Source organism: Trachurus japonicus, chromosome 6 (assembly GCF_045865225.1).
Source record: "Trachurus japonicus isolate A0001 chromosome 6, Traja_1.0".
Taxonomy (NCBI): Eukaryota; Metazoa; Chordata; class Actinopteri; order Carangiformes; family Carangidae; genus Trachurus; species Trachurus japonicus.
This window is the reverse complement of record NC_140912.1, coordinates 35,081,692-35,101,154: the sequence shown is the minus strand read 5'-3', so window position 1 is coordinate 35,101,154 and position 19,463 is coordinate 35,081,692. Positions and strand designations below refer to the sequence as shown.

The following is a 19,463-nucleotide window of genomic DNA, read 5'->3' as shown; positions in this document are numbered from 1 at the left end:
TCGAAAACGCTGTAAAAATCGGAGCTCATCCTGACGCCCCTGAAGGCAACACGCTCTCTCTGCTCTGGAAATGTCGATACCGAGGCTGTTTCTGTTCTCACAGAGATGAAGTTCAGGAGGAGAAAAAACTTCCAGCACTTTGACATTAAAGAACTACACACACACACACACACACACACACACACACACACAACCTGCTGCTGAAATGTTTCCTCTCGCTTCAAGACATTCACTAAAAAAACACACAATGAGAGGGAGGAGGAGGGGGAGGAGGAGGAAAGTAGACGAAGATGAGGAGGGGGAAGACGAGGATGAGGAGGAAGAGGAAGGAAGACGAAGAGGAGGAGGAGGAGGAGGAGGAGGAAGAAGAGGAGGAGGAGGTCAGGCGGTCTACAGATTATATTAAATAAAGCTAAAACTGTGTCTGGTCTGATGGAAGGAACTGCAGAGGAGGAGAGGAAGTTCCTCCAGGGAGGAAGCAACCTTCTCCTTTTCTTTCTCCTTTCCTTTTCCATTTCCTTCTCCCTTTCCTTGTCCTTCACATTTTCCTTCTCCTTTCCTTTTCCTTCTCCTTTTCCATTTCCTTCTCCTTTCCCTTTCCTTGTCCTTCTCCTTTTCCTTGTCCTTCTCCATTCCTTCTCCTTTCCCTTTCCTTGTCCTTTTCCTTTCCTTTTCCTTTTCCTTTCTGTGACAGTGGTGGTCCTGTCACTATGCCTCCAATTGATCATGCGCCCTGGCTACTTGGCCAAGGGGATGTCCCTTTGGGTGACTGGCAATCGCACATGACTCTTACCCGGGAGGTGTGGGTTCAATCCCCGCCCGGGCCCTCTTCACCTTGCCACATTCTGGCGTTGTTGGCAGGATCCATGTAGCACTAGGGGTGGGTCCATGGATTCCTAATGTGTGGCAGCCTGCGTGGAAGCACGAGGACGTGCTTGTGAAAAGAGGGGGAGAGATGTGACAGTGGTGGTCCTGTCACTATGCCTCCAATTGATCATGCGCCCTGGCTACTTGGCCAAGGGGATGTCCCTTTGGGTGACTGGCAATCGCACATGACTCTTACCCGGGAGGTGTGGGTTCAATCCCCGCCCGGGCCCTCTTCACCTTGCCACATTTCCTTTTCCTTCTCCTTTTCCATTTCCTTCTCCTTTCCCTTTCCTTGTCCTTCTCCTTTCCTTGTCCTTCTCCTTTTCCTTGTCCTTCTCCTTTCCTTCTCCTTTCCCTTTCCTTGTCCTTTCCTTTTCCTTCTCCTTTTCCTTTTCCTTTTCCTTCTCCTTTCCCTTTCCTTGTCCTTTCCCCTTTCCTTTTCCTTTTCCTTGTCCTTCTCCTTTCCTTCTCATTTTCCTTCTCCTTTCTCTTTCCTTGTCCTTCTCCCTTTCCATTTCCTTTCCTTTTCCTTCACCTTTTCCTTTTCCTTTTCCTTTTCCTTCTCTTTTCCTTCTCCTTTTCCCTCTCCCTCTCCTCCTCCCTCTCCTCCTCCTCCTCCTCCGTGTCGGTGGCGGGAGCAGCAGATTAAGGCGGATTAGTGCTTCACCACGTTACAAACACACTGACGCTCCGGAGCAGAAACCAGAGATAATTAAATCTGGACAGACGCATGAAACGAGATCAGGAGGAAACTGCTCTGACATTCACACCAGAGGAGGAGACAAAGGAGGAGGAGAGGAGGAGGAGGAGAGGGTTCACCGAGCAGGAGGAGGAAGGAGATGGGGGGAGGAGGAGGAAGAGGAGGGGGAGGAGGAAGAGGAAGGAGGAGGAGGAGGGAAAGGGGGAAGAGGAGGAGAGAGGAGGAGGAGAAGATACAGGAGGAGGAGGAAGAGGAGGGAGGAGACGTGAAGAGAGGAGGAGAGGGTTCACTGGGCAGGAGGAGGAGGAGGAGGAGGAAGAGGAAAAAGATGAGGAAGAGGAGAAGGAGAAGGAAGAGTTAGAGAAACAGGAGAAGAAGAATGGGGAGGAGGGGGAGGAGGAAGAGGAGGAGGAGGAGGAAGAGGAGGATGAAGGAGGAGGAGAAGGAGGAAGTGGAGGAGAAGGAGGAGGAGGAAGAGGAGAAGGAGGAGGAAGAGGGAGAGAAGGAGGAGGAGGAAGAGGAGGAGGAGGATGAAGGAGGAGGAGGAAGAGGAGGAGAAGGAGGAGGAGGAAAAAGATAAGGAGGAGGGAGTGGAAGAGGAGGCGGAGAAGGAAGAGGAGGAAAGGGAGGAGGAGAAGAAGAAGGAGGAGGAAGGAGGAGGAGGGGGAGGAGGAAAGGGAGGAGGAGGAGGAGAAGGAGGAGAAGGAGGAGGAGGAGAAGGAAGAGAAGGAGGAGGAGGAGGAGGAGGAGAACAAGAGTCTGTGTAGAGAAGTTTTGATCCGGTTCGTCTCCATCACAGGAAACTAATCTGGGTCAAACTCCTCCGTCTCTCTGGGATTCAGACTGAGAGAGGAGACGGGACGGTGCTGCTGCAGGTTTCCATGGAGACGGGTACCAACATGGACTCACTTCAAACCACCTTAAACATCTGCAACAGCTGGACCAGACCAGACCAGAACAGACCAGTTCACCATTTACATCAACATCTATGTTTTAATAACTTATCAATCAGAAACCAGCCGTCAGGACTTCCTGTCACTTTGTGATGTCACAACTAAGCCCCGCCCCCTCACCACCTGGACCCACCGTCCGACAACAACTTGGAGGATTTGGTTTCTCTGAGTGTTTTATTATGAAATCTGCTCTATTTTTCTTTTTCATGGATCACTATAGAAAGGTAGATGTTTCTGTTAGAGCTCCTTCAAAATAAATGTATGTTGGTATTAAAGTTCCTTCACAATAAAGGTAGATGTTTCTGTTAAAACTCATTCAAAATAAAGGTAGATGTTTGTATTAAAGCTCCTTCAAAATAAAGGTAGATGTTTGTATTAAAGCTCCTTCAAAATAAAGGTAGATGTTTCTGTTAAAACTCATTCAAAATAAAGGTAGATGTTTGTATTAAATCACCTTCAAAATAAAGGTAGATGTTTCTGTTAAAACTCATTCAAAATAAAGGTAGATGTTTGTATTAAAGCTCCTTCACAATAAAGGTAGATGTTGATGATGTATTAAAGCCTAAAACCAGCCGTCAGGACTTCCTGTGACTTTGTGATGTCACAACAAAGCAGTCACCCAAAGCCCTGCCCACAACCATCCAACAACTTGCAACATTTGGTCTCCCTAACTGTTTTATTCTGAAATCTGCTTTATTTTGTTATTGGATGCTTTAGAAAACAGTCACTCAATCAGAAGAGAGGCTCAGAGCCTCATCCTCCTCTCTTCTGATTGGCTGACACCGACCTGTTGTTACTAGAGCTGCAGAGAGAAGCTGAAAGAGGGAGGAGATGGAAAACTGCACTTCTCATGGCTCAGCCCTTCAAAATAAAAGACAGGAGAGGAAGAAAACATGCAGCTGGTTTGTTTAGCTTAGCATCAACTCTGTAAACAGTCTGTGCAGAGTGAATAAAATCCATTTTCCAGCTCCTCTAACGATGTTTGATGTTGTTTTTTTCTTTGTCTCTGAGACTTAATTGTTTCTGCAGCGTCAGACTTAAACACTTTTCCGTCACAAATTTAATCACAAAAACCAAACTGTTGTTTTCACACTTTGGTTTTTTGTCTGGATTAAAAGCAAAGTGACTATTAATAGCCACCAGAGGCTGGTTCCAGAAATCCTCCTCCTCCTCCTCCTCCTCCTCAGAGAGATAATCAGAGCAGCCGGTTTCTACCACAGGAACAATTATAGATAAATCAGGATTAAGTGGATTTTCCATCAGAGGAACCAGAGTCGACCTGAGGGAGTCTCTGATCTGGGGGTCGCCCTCGCTCACGGCCCGGGAGGAGGAGGAAGAGGAGCTAATACACCACATCTGGAGCAGCTGCATCACAGAGGGGGGTCGTCATGTGACATACAGCTACAGCTACAGCTACAGCTACAGCTACAGCCTTAAAATAGCTTAGACAAGTTGAACAAAATGTGTAACAGAAGAAAGAAGATGATGCTAACTAGCCGCAGTGGGTAACACTTCATAATAAATTACACAAAATTAGTAGCTAGAAATCTTGCTGCACCCTAGCGGCAGCAAATATATTTGCTCTGTAGATGGGTCTAGAAACGAGCCATAGGAACTTTTTGAGTCTGGAACACCGTTTGTGTTAACCAATCACAGTGCTCTATCTGTTTAGAGAGTCGTTGGGCGGCTTAACGCCATGACGACATACTTGCGACGGTGAAAAACATGACAAGATGGCTTTGGCAAAGGAATCGTTTGAATCGGCGTTGGTATCAACTTTGAAAGAATTAAACTTGTCATTTTCTTTAAAAGTTGAGCAAGAAACTGAACTGAAGTCGTTCATTTAGAAGAATGATGTATTTGGTGTTTTGCCGACGGGATATGGGAAAAGTTTAATCTACCGACGTCATCCTGCTCTTTGCTCTGATTGGTCGTAGCGCTGCCCTATTGGTGCAGAGGCAGTTTGAAAGACAGCCTTCATCCCGCCCCCTGGACTGAGCCGAGGTCTACCGGTCGTTGCCAGACTAGACATGTTAATGATATAGTCTGGCTTGTCAGGCTACAAAATTAGTGTAGTTACTGAGGAACAAACTTTTACTTAAGGAGCTACTGCTACAATAAGATAAAAACAGAGATCACATTAATTTTTTCAGAACAACTTTTCCATGTCTTGGCTTCAGGACACTTGGGTCCGTACAGACGAGCAGTATGGAGGTATCTGGATGTTTCATTGTGTGTGTTTTGCAGTGAACTCTGTCCGCCGCCATTGGGTCCAGTGCGGCATTCTGAAGGGCTGCCATTCCGAACGTTTACTTTCATGTTTTGTAATGCTGGCTCTTAATTATTTTAGAAAAAGGGCCGCTGTTCCAAACCTGAAATAAGTTCTGCCATTTTGAAAGCTAGTAATTGAATGTTAAAAATGAACAAGAATTTATGTCACTGTGAACATTTAATCTGACGTGAAAGATAAAAAAAAATCTTGTAGTTTGAACCCGGCCTAAGAGAGTTATGTGTGTGTTTCTGGCGTTTGTTTCAAATTTTTGTCCACTGGAGTCTGCAGTGTAATTTGTGTCAGTTAATGTAAAAAAGTTTCATAACCACTGGTCTAGTTTAATGACATGTAACTGTAGCAACACAACATCCAGAGTGATGTGATGCTAGTTAGCTTTGATTCGACTGATGGATCCTGCAGATGTTTGGCCACATCGAGTATTTAAATCATCCAATAAACAGCTTCAGGCCACAGACTTAATTAAAACACATGCAGCTGTTTCCATTTAGTTTTTAGACTTTTTTTTAATATATATACTGTATATAACTTTAGTTATTTCAAAGTTTTCGGGAGGATCAAAGCTGCTTTTCCTTTGGATCCTCTGGCTCAGCAGCTCCGGGGAGACGTTCCTTTACTCTGTAATATACTCTAATATTTTACACTAGGTTTGTAGATAAAAGAGGGTTTTTTTTTTGTAGCTGAAACAACAGAAGAGAAGCTGCAGACGACGGGTGGATGGAGAAAAAAGAGTGAGAGAGGAACACTTCCTCTCTGGAGGAGGACAAATGTCTTTGATGGAGATGAAAACTCACCAGCTGCAGCCAGATGTTGGTCGTCAGCACCTGGTTCTTCTCATCCTGAGGAACAAGAAGAAGAAGAAGAGGAAGAAGAAGAGAGCAGTCAGTGTGTGTGTTGTGTTCTTTTGGAGTCACTGGTTCGAGTCCGTCCGCCCTCTCCCACTGCTCCTTTCATCGAGCCAGCGAGAGAGAGAGAGGATGAATATGAATAACGTCACTTTGATGAATGTCCGGCCTCTCTAATGTATTCACTGGAAGCCGAGCGTTCAGAGGGAATTAAAGAGAGGGAAGGACATAAAGAGATAAACAATAAAGACTGACCTTCGCTTAGTTCACTTAGTTCTGCTGTGAGCTGCAGTTTTGCTCCTGTAAAGACCTGAACATCGCAAAACGATGTGTGTCACAACTAAACATATTGTTCTTTTTCTTCTGTCTTTTAGTTTTACATCTGCTTCAATAAAGAACAGAGCAGATTTCAGAATAAAACACTCAGAGAAACCAAATCCTGCAAGTTGGATGGATGGTGGTTTCCAGGTGGTGAGGGGGCAGGGCTTTGTTGTGACGTCACAAAGTCAAACAAAGTCCTGACGGCTGGTTTTAAAGGCATAGTTCATCCAAAATTCAAGTTTCAGAGTCCTCCGTGCCTTCTCTGAGTTACAGCAGGGCTCCGTGCAGCACTGCATGTCCATATGACGGTTGCGAATGGGCCTCACTTTTCTTCGTCCAAAAAGACACACCAAAAAACATCCCAATACCTTCATAGTGCTGTAGTAATGTCCCTCTTGTATTGAAGCCCCGACATGAGAAACTGTTCCGAAAAAAAAAAAAAAAAGTATAGGTTTAAGCTTGTTTGTAGCAGAAGCTCCCAGTGTCTCAGTTCACTGCTCTGTGTCAATGCAAATCTCACGCGATTCGCACTGACACCCAGTTCACGGCTCCGCAAATCGTGCAAGATTCCGGCAGAGCAACACTGTGAAATTTCAATTTTGGGTGAACTATCCCTTTAAGGCTCAGTTTCTAAATCCAGGCTGTGTTGCTTTAACTTTTATTTAACTCAGGGGGGGAAAGTGTGTGTGTGGATAAGAACCCCAGGCTGATCATCACCTGTGGTGATCTGAATCATTATTGATATAAATGATTGATCCGTGCAGCTTCACGGTGGAGTCGGTCCCCACTGTGACTGTGGATTGATGAGAGATTCCTGGGCTCTGATGTTAATCAGTTTGCTGCTGGAAACCTCCTCTGATGGACGACGCTCTCTCGCCGTGACAAAGTATTTGCCCGACTAAAAGTACAGAAATGATGCGATAAATTATTTCTCTGCGGAGGTATTGACCGTGAGCTCCGGTGTTTCATCACTGTGTCGCAGCAGCAGCAGGAGGAGGAGTAGGAGGAGGAGGAGGAGGAGGAGGAGGAGGAGGAGGAGGAGGAGGAGGAGGAGGCCTCACCTGGGGGCCACAGAGCGACACCTTCAGCTGGAGACAAAACCTGTTTGTCCAAATTCAAACCTCCGGAGCGACGAGGCAGAGCAGCAGCAGCTGTGACCGTGTGGAGCAGCTGAGCTGATCGGAGCTGATAACTCCACCCGCCCAGAGCCGCCTCCTCCTCCTCCTGCAGTCTCTGGGAGGACAATCTGGGCCTCCACAGAAAAATGTCTCTTTATGAGACGCCAGTTAATGCAGCGTGTCGTGATGAGCAGCTGCTGCTTCACCGTCGACACCAGAGACTCTGTAGCTGTGGTTAGTTCACTGTCTCGTTAACCTGCCGCTCCACCAACAGGAAAACTGCAAAAACCATGATCCTCAATCAAGAGAGAAAACATGTCTGATGTATGTTATTCCAATTTGGATTACAACGAAGAGAAGTTTCCATCAGCTCCTTTACTTACTGAGACTTTCGGACAGATGGATGCATGGATGGGTGGATGGATGGACAGAAGGCTGGACAGGTGGTTGAAAGGATGGATGAATAGTTGACACATTTCATTGATCTCAAATTGGTAAATTCTTGTTGGAGCAGCTGAGTGGAAAATAAATGAATAATAAAACAGATGTCCTCATTACAGCTGCTGTAAAACACAACGGATTCCAAGTCAAGAATAAAGTAAGATGTCTCCATGAATAACTCCAGATAATACAAGAATCTACTGTTTTAACTGTTGTTAGCTCAGTGTGCTACATGCTAAAGCTGCCGTGATTCGTTACGTAGTGTCTTCAGTCACATGATTGGACGAAAACATGAACTCAAACATCAAGTCATTGGTTGTCATGTTGTGTGACAGGATGGTTTTTCGTCTCCTGGTGAGCTGGGACATCTTCACTACTATCGTCCTTTCTAAAGTCCCCACTAATGTTTTCACCATCGTCCTCACCACTAATGTCCTTGTTAACGTCCTCTCTAACATCCTCACCAACGTCTTCACAAACGTCCTCACTAACTTTTGTCCAGTTGTATGGAACAGCTCCCAGTTTGCCCTCTGGGGTACTTGCCATTTCAATGTTGTGTAAAGTCTGTGTGGATGTGCTCTATATGTTCTGTGTTTTTTGCCTTTCTGCAACATGAATTTCCCTTTGGGGACAATAAAGTTGAAAGTTGAAACTTCTTCACCAACATCCTCACTAACTTCCTCATCAATGTCCTCACCAACTTCTTCACCAACGTCCTCACCAATGTCCTCACCAACATCTTCACCAACGTCCTCATCAACTTCTTCACCAACGTCCTCATCAACTTCTTCACCAACGTCCTCATCAACTTCTTCACCAACGTCCTCACCAACTTCTTCACCAACGTCCTTACTAATGTCCTCTAATGTCCCCACCAACGTCCTCACCAACTTCTTTACCAATGTCTTCACCAATGTCTTCACCAACTTCTTTACCAATGTCTTCACCAATGTCTTCACCAACGTCTTCACCAACGTCCTCACCAATGTCTTCAGCAACTTCTTCACCAAGTCCGCACTAATGTCCTCACCAACTTCCTTACTAACATCTTCACCAACGTCCTCACCAACGTCCTCACTAACATCTTCACCAACGTCCTCACCAACGTCCTCACTAACATGTTCACCAACGTCCTCGCCAATTTCTTCACCAACGTCCTCACTAATGTCTTCACCAACGTCCTTACTAACATCTTCACCAACGTCCTCACCAATTTCTTCACCAACGTCCTCATCAACTTCTTCACCAACGTCCTCACTAACATCTTCACCAACGTCCTCACTAAATTCTTCACTAATGTCCTCACCAACGTCTTCACCAACGTTCTCACCACTGTTCTTACAACGTCTTCACCAACGTTACAATGTCCTCAACACTGTTCTTACAACCGTCCTCATCAATGTCACAACGTCCTCACCAATGTCCTTACCACTAACATCTTCACCAACGTCTTCAGCAACCTCCTGACCGTCCCAGCTATTGTCCTCAATAACATCCTCACCAATGTCCTTGTTAATGTCCACTCTAACGTCCTCACCAACGTCCTCACCAATGTCCTTACCACTAACATCTTCACCAACGTCCTTGTTAATGTCCACTCTATCGTCCTCACCAACGTCCTCCCACTTTAATACAGTGTGGGAACTGATTAGAGCGCAGTGGGGAACTCCCTGAAGTGACTACGCTTTCCCACAACAGCCTGAGTGTTGACTCTGCAGCCACCAGACTGATGCTGCATCCTACATGAGTCGAACTGTCTGTGAATGCACCATCAGAGGTGGTGGTGGTGGAGGTGGGGGTTCACCTGAGATCAGAGGAGTTGAAATCCTCCAGGAGCTGAGAGACGACAGAGGGCAGAGCTGCTGAATGTGAATCTGTGTCATTATCAGTCATTAATAACTAATGAAGCGTGAGGCTCAGTAATGAATCAGGATTAAAACAGAGAGAGTGAAGCTCTGAGGCCTCAGAGACACAAACTGATCCAAAGTGACGCTTTAATGATGAGACACAGATCAGAGCATGTGATGAATAAGTGACAGATACAGATGGCGAGGAAAAAATGAGAATTAGGACCAGTAATGTGAGGATAAGGATGAAGAAAGATGGAGACCAGGGAAAAAGAGGTGAAAATAATAAGAATAAGAAGACTGGACGAGCAAAATAATTATTATGATTATAAATGAAAAGACAATGGTGGTATATGTACGATGTACGGTGGTATATATATATATATATATATATATATATGTATATATATATATATATATATGATTTAAGGTGGTGTATGTATATATGTCAATTAAGTAACTGTCAATTTGATTTAATGTGGGCATATTGTAAAACGGGCAGGGGGGATGAAATAATAAAAACTTGATCACAAAAAAAAATAAATGAAAAGACAATGGGATATAATTGTTAGATATAATTCATCTCCACAATATTAAAGGTAGATTTCCATGTTCATAAATGTCTTAAAACCTTAAAACTAGCCGTCAGGACTTCCAGTCACTTTATGATGTCACAACAAAGCCCCGCCCCCTCACCACCTGGACCCACCATCCACCAGTTTGCAGGATTTGGTTTCTCTGAGTGTTTTCTTCTGAAATCTGCTCTATTTTTATTGGATCACAGTCAGCCAATCAGAAAATAACCTCAGAGGTCCACTCTTCTGATTGGCTGACACCGACCTGTTGTTACTAGAGCTCCAGAGAGAAGCTGAGAAAGGAGATGGAGAAATACACTGAGATGGTTTATACATCTTCTCATGGATCAACCCTTAAAAAAAACAGAAGAACAAGTAGAAAAATAATGTTATCCAATATGGGACCTTAAATACTGTACTAAAACTACAAACTGAGTATTAACTGCAGTTGGGGTGAAGTTAGAGGCCAAAAGTTAGAGTCAGTAGAAGCTGAGTCACCTCTATTGATCAGCGACTCTGTCGAGCCCCCACAAAATCTGTTGACTCTGTTCTGTGGAGCAGCGAGAGGAGCCGTAATTGACTCGTTTAACTAATCAAGAGCGTTCATCAACATGGAGAGACTGATGCTGACTGCCTCATCCTCCTCTTCCTCTCTGCTTCCTCCTGGAGGAGCTGTTGGGTCGAATCTCCCGACTCGACCCTGAGCTGCTCAGACAGGTGGAGATCAGGGAGGGAAAGTGTGGATGACAGGAAGTTCTCCCCCAGCAGAGAGGCTGTCAGAGAGCCGACAGAGAGTGGGCGCGGTGAAGACTGGAGGAGCCGGAGGAGAGAACAACATGAAAGACGACATCCGATGAGATGAGACAAATCGAGATGAAGCGAGAGATGAGACGGGACGACGGGAAACGGGTTTGAAACAGGCTGACGGATGTTTACAGATGAAACGAGACGCTACAAAAACAAAGTTTACATCAGGTTATGAAAGGAAGATGTTAGTGTGTTTTCTCTGTCGCTTCACGACAGCTTCAGCTTCAGACATCTTTGAGTTTACAAAACGAAAAATGTTAGAATACGTCCAACTTCAGGACAGACTGGAGGCTGCAGTGACTCGCTATCAGAAAATGACTAAATAGAGTGATGATGGCTGGTTAGCATGCTAACTTTAGGAGAAGAGTAGATGTGAGATAAAAAATAGTTCATTAGCTATGTTTCCACCTCTTGAGAAAATGGAAGAAAAATTTACAAATTCTGATGCTAACCCTAATGCTAACGGTAGCAACACCAAAACTTAGACAAAACTCTTTAGCTTGGTGCTAATTATTTGCATTTGTTGTTAGTGAGTTAATGGATTACATTTGATGCTAAATTCACATTTCCCCCCAGACAAATTAGTAAACAGCTGATAAATCTTCAATTATAGCCATGCAGCAAAAATGACAAACTGAGCCTAGTTGGTTAACATGCTAAATTCCGTAGAAGAAAAGACACGACAAACACAAGATGGTGTTTGTTTCCACATTCATTAGTGAGTAAATTAATAAAGCCTGATGCTCAAATGGTAAGTTGTAGCAATATGTTTGTAGCAATAGCAAAATTAACATTTAGCCAATTTAGGCAAGTTTCAGAAACTGTGAAATGTGAAAACCACGAGGAGGACATTAATGTTTCTATTTAAGCTTCATATGTCTAGCCTTAAAACCAGCCGTCAGGACTTCCCGTGACTTTGTGATGTCACAACAAAGCAGTCACCCTAAGCCCCGCCCACCACCACCTGGACCCACCATCCAACAACTTGCAGGATTTCTTTTTCTCTGAGGGTTTTTGGTTTACATGCTGTCATTTCAACACACCACCATTCCGACATACCGCTATTCCGACATGCGAACGTCCCACCATTCCGACAAGGCTTTCCATATAAGGAAATGTGCGTTACTCAACAGGTACCTCCCTTCTTTAAGACATGCTAATAGAGGAATACCCACATGGTTGTGTGTAATTACGCAGCAGAGCGCAGACAGGGACTAGTCTTTTTACTGAACTTAACCAACTCCTTTCTTCATCGCCTAAGCCCAACCAGTACAAAATCTTTTTGGGAAAAAAATACGCTATTAAAGGAATTGTCGGAAAGGCAGGATGTTTAAAAAAAGAAAAAAAAATACCGTCATTCCGCCAGAGGAGGCAAAAATTGTCGGAATGACGGGACATTTGATAGAAAATTAAGTGTTGCCATTTAGACAATTAGAGGCCTATGTCGGACTGGTGGGATGTTGGAATGGCGGTTACCCCCCCGAGGGTTTTACCCGCTACATCTTATCTGGATACACAGGTTGCATTGTGGGTAACGTAACATTTTCATTACCTCTACGTCTGTGTGTGTGTGTGTGTGTGTGTGTGTGTGTGTGTGTGTGTGTGTGTGTTCTCACCACGTCCATGATCTGCAGCAGGCTGAAGCTGAAGTGCACCGTGAGGCTGTGAGAGTCGTTGTTGACCGGTCGCTCCAACGGGTTGTAGTTCCTCATCAGCTCCTTGTAGAGGCGCCGCTGGTACACGCCCTGCAGAGAGCCTGCACACACACACACACACACACACACACACACACACACACACACACACACACAAAGTATTCAGTGGAGTCTCTCTCTCTCTCCCTCTCTGCTGTTTTGTAGTGATGTCGTTTTCTCTCTGAGTCGCTGCATGAAATGTAAATTTTAATCCTGTTACTGCCGGAGAGCGGAGACAGTGTTGAGACAGCGAGCAGGTCTCATGAGGTCTCATGAGGTCTCATGAGGTCACAGCGTGGGCGGAGTCTAGACCTCTGTCAGGTTGTGTTACATCACAGTGAGGTCATCAGGTCGAGTGATGACTGACGGTGCTTCATCAGCTCCCTTGGTTTCTGTCTCTGTGTTGACCCACGCTGCTCTCTGATTGGCCGGTTTGGCCTTAGGCAACTTAGATTAGACTTCTTTTTTTTTTAAACTGAGTTAAAGTTTCCCTTAAAATAAAAAGTGTAGTCTTTTCCTAAATTTCCTCTCAAGCATTTAAAGTTTTACATCCTCTTAGAAACTTAAGGAATCACTGACCAAACACCTTAATTTAAGATTTTTCTTTAAAGACTGACTTTAGGTTCTCTCCTTAATGTTTCCCCTCAAGTATTTAAGATTATCTGATTGTCTTAGTTTAAAACTTCAGGGATCACTTAATGCTAATTAAACTGCACCTTAAATTTAGATTTTCTTTAAAGGGATAGTTCACTCAAAATTGAAATTTCCATGCAGCACTGCATGTCCATATGACGGTAGCGAACGAAGCTCACTTTTCTTCGTCCAAAAAGACACACCAAAATCCAAATACCTCCATAGTGCTCGTCTGTAATGTCCCTCTTGTATTGAGCTTCCGCTACAAACAAGCTTAAAACATAGACTTATTTAATTTTTTTCGGAACAATTTCTCATGTTGGGGCTTCAATACAAGAGGGACATTACAGACGAGCAGCATGGAGGTATTTGGGTGGTTTTTGGTGTGTCTTTTTGGACGAAGAAAAGTGAGCTCCGTTAGCAACCGTCATATGGACATGCAGTGCTGCACGGAGCCCCGCTGTAACTCAGAGAAGCCACGGAGGACTCTGAAACTTCTCCCAGCCCTTAGTCCACATGAGGGGGAGGAGATATTGAGTGACATTTCAATTTTGAGTGAACTATCCCTTTAAAATCTGAGTGATGATTTCCTTAAATATACAACCAGCTGCACAAAAGTAAAGTATTCCTACTTAAACATGTAATATTTTCTCCTTATCTCAGTCCAACACTTCAAAAAACCACTTGAACAGCTGAAGAAAGAAACTAAGTGACCAAAGTTCAAAACAACACTGGAAACAGCAGATTATTGCTGCTGTAAAATGTCTTTTCATTGTTGCAAATGACTTAAAGAGTTTCAGTGCGTCACCCTTAAGTTCCTCCCTCAGCTAAGGGGAAATTAAACCTTAAAGTAGGAAACTTCAGGTGGTAAATCTCTGTCTTCTTCTTTTTCTTTTATCTGTGAAGTTCAACGGTTCAAAGACCCGTCACCTTTCATGTGAGCGGGGGCGGAGCCTCAAAGCTTCACGAGCTCATCAACCTCAGTGGAGATGAAAGCTTGTCAGGATGATTGACAGGTGCTGGGTTGAGGGGGGGGGGTTGGGGGTGGCTAACAGCAGCTCTGGTGGTGAGTTCAGGGTCACTGTCAGGATGTGGGACAAATTGATGTCGTGTCAGAGCAGCTCTCACTTCACTGACTCTGTACAGACAGAAGCCCCGAAGTGTCTGTATTTAAATAATAATGGTTATACTAATAAACATATAAAATAACAGTAATAACATCAACAAATCCAACATGTGACTTTTAAATTAAACACGACTCCTCTGTGTCTTTGATTCACACATGTTCTTGCAGCCGAGGGCAAAAGAGATAAAATGTAAATTTAAACAAATTAAATATGACAAAGGTTCAAGCTTCAGGTAAAAACATGATGATTAAACCTTCCTCACATCGACACACAACAGAAATGTAACGTCACTAACTCTTCTTCATCTTCATCTTCTTCGGTTTATTGGCCACTCAGCTGTTTTTCCTTTGCTCATTCAGTTTAAACACTATTTAAACACATATATCTGATCAATAATCAGTAAAATAGAAACAATCAGAGTCACATCAGATGTTTTCAAACAGGCTGATTTCTCACTTTCATTTTTTTTTCTCTGAAGTTTTCGAGTAATCTTTGTTTTTAGAATAATATTCTAATAATCCTAAATACAAAGATGTGAAAAATGTGACTTTCATCAATCATTTTGATTTTTTTTTCTTCCATTTTCAAATAATCTATAAATAATAATCAGAATTTTAGTCTCTACCATCTGTTCCCTGCTGCTCAGACTGAGATAAAACTGAAGCACCGCAACTGATGCAGTGACAGGTGAAGACAAGGGTGTGTGTTTGTGTGTGTGCGTGTGTGTGTGTGTGTGTGTGTGTTGATCATCCTACCGTGGATGAGGCAGCAGAGCGTCAGGACGTGCAGGGTGAAGATCCGAGCGTCCATCCTCAGCAGAGACGAGAGAGCGAGTGGAGTTCCTCCTGAAGAGGCAGAGAGAGACGGAGAGAGAGAGAGAGAGGAGGATAAATGGAGAGGGGGAAGAACAAAATGCTCCTCCCCCCAAAAAACATCCACTGAAAAATATTCGGCAGCTGCAGAGAGAGAGAGAGAGAGTGTGTGTGTGTGTGTGTGTGTGTGTGCTGATGATTTATTGGATGTTTCTGTTTTTTTTAAGCTCAATACTCGAAGCTGCTGAAAATCAATAATCCAAATATTCACAGTTGCTTCTAATAGAGGACAAGTTCGTGAAAATAATTAAAGCTCCATGTAGATGTTTGTGTTAAAGCTCCTTCAAAATAAAAGTAGACGTTTGTGTTAAAGCTCCTTCAAAATTAAGGTAGATGTTTGTGTTAAAGCTCCTTCAAAATAAAGGTAGATGTTTGTGTTAAAGCTCCTTCAAAATAAAGGTAGATGTTTGTATTAAAGCTCCTTCAAAATAAAGGTAGATGTTTGTATTCACTGAGTGTTTTATTCTGATAACATCTCTATGAACACACATTTAAATGTCTGACTGTAGTGTTCAATCATATGTTGCATTGTGTGTAATGTAGGTAGCAGGTGTAGATTAGTTCCCTCTGATGTAAACTTCAGAGAAGCGTCTGATTGTGTCGCTGCAGTTTTGTTGTTTTCTCACTTTATGAGTCACAACAGGAAGTGACATCACCAGCGCTCGTGTCGTCGCCGCTCGTTCGACCTCAGTTGAACTTTTCACACTCGAACAGACTGAACTCCCCGAGGGACGAACAGAGAAAACACCTTCAGTCCCATTTACACTGTTCTGCTGACTGAAGCACTGGAAACACAAGGACACTGTGACCTGCTGGATGACTGACACATACACACACACACCCACACACACACACACACTCAGCCTCTGACTATCCCTGTAGATATAAATCTGAGTTGATGTTTGATGTGAGAACATTTGATGTTGTTCACTTCACACAGACACAAAATGTTTCTCCAACGTCTTCATGGGTTTTTCTGTTTAATATTTAAATTAAAAAAAATCTTATCAGGCTTTTGATGAATGAGTTTCCTCTGTCACTTTGGCTTATATATTTATAAGCCAAAGTGTACATCCCACCCAATGGCAACTGCTTAAGTTCCATCTGAAGTTCTCCATGAAGTTGTTGTTAGGATACAGACTAAACATCCTGAGGCACTAGAGCACTGAAGAAGGAGGCAATTCTGGACAGCCTGGATCATCCACTTCATGGCACCTTGACTGACCAGGAAAGCAGTGGTGGACGGCTCCTCTCTCCTTGCTGCAAGATGGAGGACTGTAGTAGTGGGGCAGATAAGCAAAATGATTTGGCCCCTCCAACAATGATCCTGATCCACCCAGCTGCCCCTTCACCATCGGTCCTGCTCCATCCAGCGGTCCTGCTGCATCCGGTGGCCCTGCTCCACCTGGTTGTTCCTGCTCCACCTGGCGGTTCCTGCTCCACCTGGCGGCCCTGCTCCACCTGGCGGCCCTGCTCCACCTGGCGGCCCTGCTCCACCTGGCAGCCCTGCTCCACCCAGAGGCCCTGCTCCACCCAGAGGTCCTGCTCCATCCAGAGGTCCTGCTCCACCCGGTGGCCCTGCTCCACCCAGAGGTCCTGCTCCATCCAGAGGTCCTGCTCCACCCGGTGGCCCTGCTCCACCCAGAGGTCCTGCTCCATCCAGAGGTCCTTCTCCATCCAGAGGTCCTGCTCCACCCGGTGGCCCTGCTCCACCCAGAGGTCCTGCTCCATCCAGAGGTCCTTCTCCATCCAGAGGTCCTGCTCCATCCAGAGGTCCTGCTCCACCCAGAGGCCCTGCTCCATCCAGAGGTCCTGCTCCATCCAGAGGTCCTGCTCCACCCGGTGGCCCTGCTCCACCCAGAGGTCCTGCTCCATCCAGAGGTCCTGCTCCACCTCGCGGCCCTGCTCCACCCAGAGGTCCTGCTCCATCCACAGGTCCTGCTCCACCTCGCGGCCCTGCTCCACCCAGAGGTCCTGCTCCATCCAGAGGTCCTTCTCCATCCAGAGGTCCTTCTCCATCCAGAGGTCCTGCTCCACCCGGTGGCCCTGCTCCATCCATAGGTCCTGCTCCACCCGGTGGCCCTGCTCCATCCATAGGTCCTGCTCCACCAGGCGGCCCTGCTCCACCCAGAGGTCCTGCTCCATCCAGAGGTCCTTCTCCATCCAGAGGTCCTGCTCCACCTGGTGGCCCTGCTCCACCCGGTGGCCCTACTCCATCCGGTGACACTGCTCCATCCGGTGGCCCTGCTCCATCCGGTGGTCCTGCTCCATCCAGAGGTCCTTCTCCATCCAGAGGTCTTGCTCCACCCGGTGGCCCTGCTCCACCCGGTGGCCCTGCTCCATCCAGAGGTCCTGCTCCACCCGGTGGCCCTGCTCCATCCAGAGGTCCTGCTCCATCCGGCGGCCCTGCTCCATCCAGAGGTCCTGCTCCACCCGGCGACCCTGCTCCATCTAGAGGTCCTGCTCCATCTTTCTTTCTTTTTTGTGTCATTGTCATGTGAGCTACTGGACTAATTTGCATTTCCCTCCTAGGGACATAGACATTTTTTCTAAAAAATGGTTCTATGTTCCCCGGTCCGGTTTTGGGGAATAGCGGGGAACATAAGATCCTTTTTTAGAAAAAGGGTCCTATGTTTCCCGGTTCGGTTTTTTGGGAAAAGCGGGGAACATAAGACCCTTTTTTAGAAAAAGGGACCTATGTTTCCTGTTCCGGTTTTGGGGAAAAGCAGGGAACATAGTTGTATGTTTTCCCGTCCGGTTTTGGGGAAAGTTTCGGTTTATGTTCCCCGGTCTGGACACAGTGGGGAACATAGGACCCTTTTGGGAAAAAAAACACATAAAAAGTGGGGAAAAAGTGGGGAACATAGGACCCGGGGAACATAGGGATGACCCCTTGGAGCACCGATGTCGACTAACTCGACTCAGGATGAAGGAAACGAACAGAAAAACGACAACCTCTGTGATGAATCCTCCTCTTCCTCCAGCTCAGAGGAGAGGGGAATTGTTTCCACACTCTACAGGAACAGGAAGTTAACGGAGGCAAGCAGCGGTTTTCTATTTTCAACTACTCTAACGACGAGCAGAGGAATTTGGAGCAGACCAAATGAAAACAGCAGAGAAGCTATTTCATATTTTAATACTAAAAATTATTACTGTCTGAAATCCACATGTGAAATTGTCTCAAAAAAATGACCGGAAATATCCCGAAAAAAACCCAAAAGATGTGAATTGAACCGATAGTCTTTTTTTTTTTTTAAGTATATTTTTGTTGGGCTTGTATTGCCTTTAATTGATAGTGCAGTCGAGAGAGAGAGAGGAAATGGGGAGGCAGAGAGTGGGGGAATGACACGCAGGAAAGGGCCGTCCGACGCGGGACTCAAACCGGGGCCGCCTGCACCGAGGACTGAGCCTCAACATGGGGCGGCAGTTCTACCCAGTGAGCTAAACGCCGCCCCGAACCGACAGTCTTTTGACATAGTTTTGTCTTCAGGGTTGAGACACACAAGTCTTCATGTTATCTCACTGCAGATTAAACGTGTTAAAGTTTCCTCACATGTATGAAAACTGAAAACTGTGGAGGTCAGAAGGCCGTGATGTGTAAAAACTTTTGACTAAAGCAGCAGATTTGAGCCGATCTCTGCTGATCATGATCTCAACTAATGATTGATGAGCTAATTAGAGCTGAATAATGAGCTCGTTTTCTTAACGATCGTCTCCATTAGAGACGTCGCTGACGATCAGCAGAAGGAGCGGGAACACGTCAGATGTTTGGCAGCGGCTTCACCGAGCGGCTCCGTGGTTGTGTGTTTACCTGGCGGCCATGACGCCGTCACACCGAGCCGAGACAGATGGCTTTAATACTCAACAATGTTTCCCAGCATGCTCTGCTCTCTCTGCAGATCGGTGCCAGCTCCCTGCCTGCAGCGCTGATGAGAGAAAACCACACACAAACACAAAGGAGTCAAGTCTGCAAGTGTCAGCAACTTCAAGCTCCAGGAAATCCTGTTAATGTCAAGGAGAAGAAGAAGAAGAAGAAGAAGAAGAAGAAGAAGAAGAAGAAGAAGAAGAAGAAGTGAAAACAAAAGAAAAGAGAAACAGATTTAAACATCTGCAGCTCAAATCAAGTCAACATCTGGAACATAAGGAGCAGGTTCATGTTTAACACTGAGAAGACGTGAAGGAAACTCACTGAGGCTGCGCTGCCACCTGGTGGAGAAACAGAGAACTGCAGCTTCATCCTTCAATCATTCAATTTCAGTTCATTTTTCATTTGACATTTAATTCAACTTTAAACTTAAAATTAAGAGTTTATAAGTCTGTCCTTTTTTTAATTGTATTTGCAAAAATGTAGGCTACAATTCCATTATAAGTTG

At 45.2% G+C, this 19,463-nt stretch overlaps 1 protein-coding gene across 2 annotated transcripts in view; it reads right to left on the bottom strand.

Annotated features, from left to right (window-relative positions):
* The window catches only part of LOC146986564 (neuronal acetylcholine receptor subunit alpha-7-like), a 53,429-nt gene extending 34,395 nt beyond the window's left edge, over positions 1-19,034 (bottom strand). Inside the window, exons 1-5 of one of the 2 annotated variants that reach the window (XM_085780279.1) lie at positions 18,902-19,019; positions 15,717-15,910; positions 14,974-15,063; positions 12,381-12,520; positions 5,605-5,649 (exon numbers count right to left, since the gene is read on the bottom strand). In XM_085780279.1, coding sequence (XP_085636405.1) covers positions 5,605-5,649; positions 12,381-12,520; positions 14,974-15,028 — 240 coding nt within the window. In that variant the 5' untranslated portion in view covers positions 15,029-15,063; positions 15,717-15,910; positions 18,902-19,019. Of the gene's footprint in view, positions 1-5,604; positions 5,650-12,380; positions 12,521-14,973; positions 15,064-15,716; positions 15,911-18,901 lie in introns of both variants that reach the window. The other variant, XM_085780278.1, reaches the window with a different exon arrangement.
* Positions 19,035-19,463: the final 429 nt, after the last annotated feature.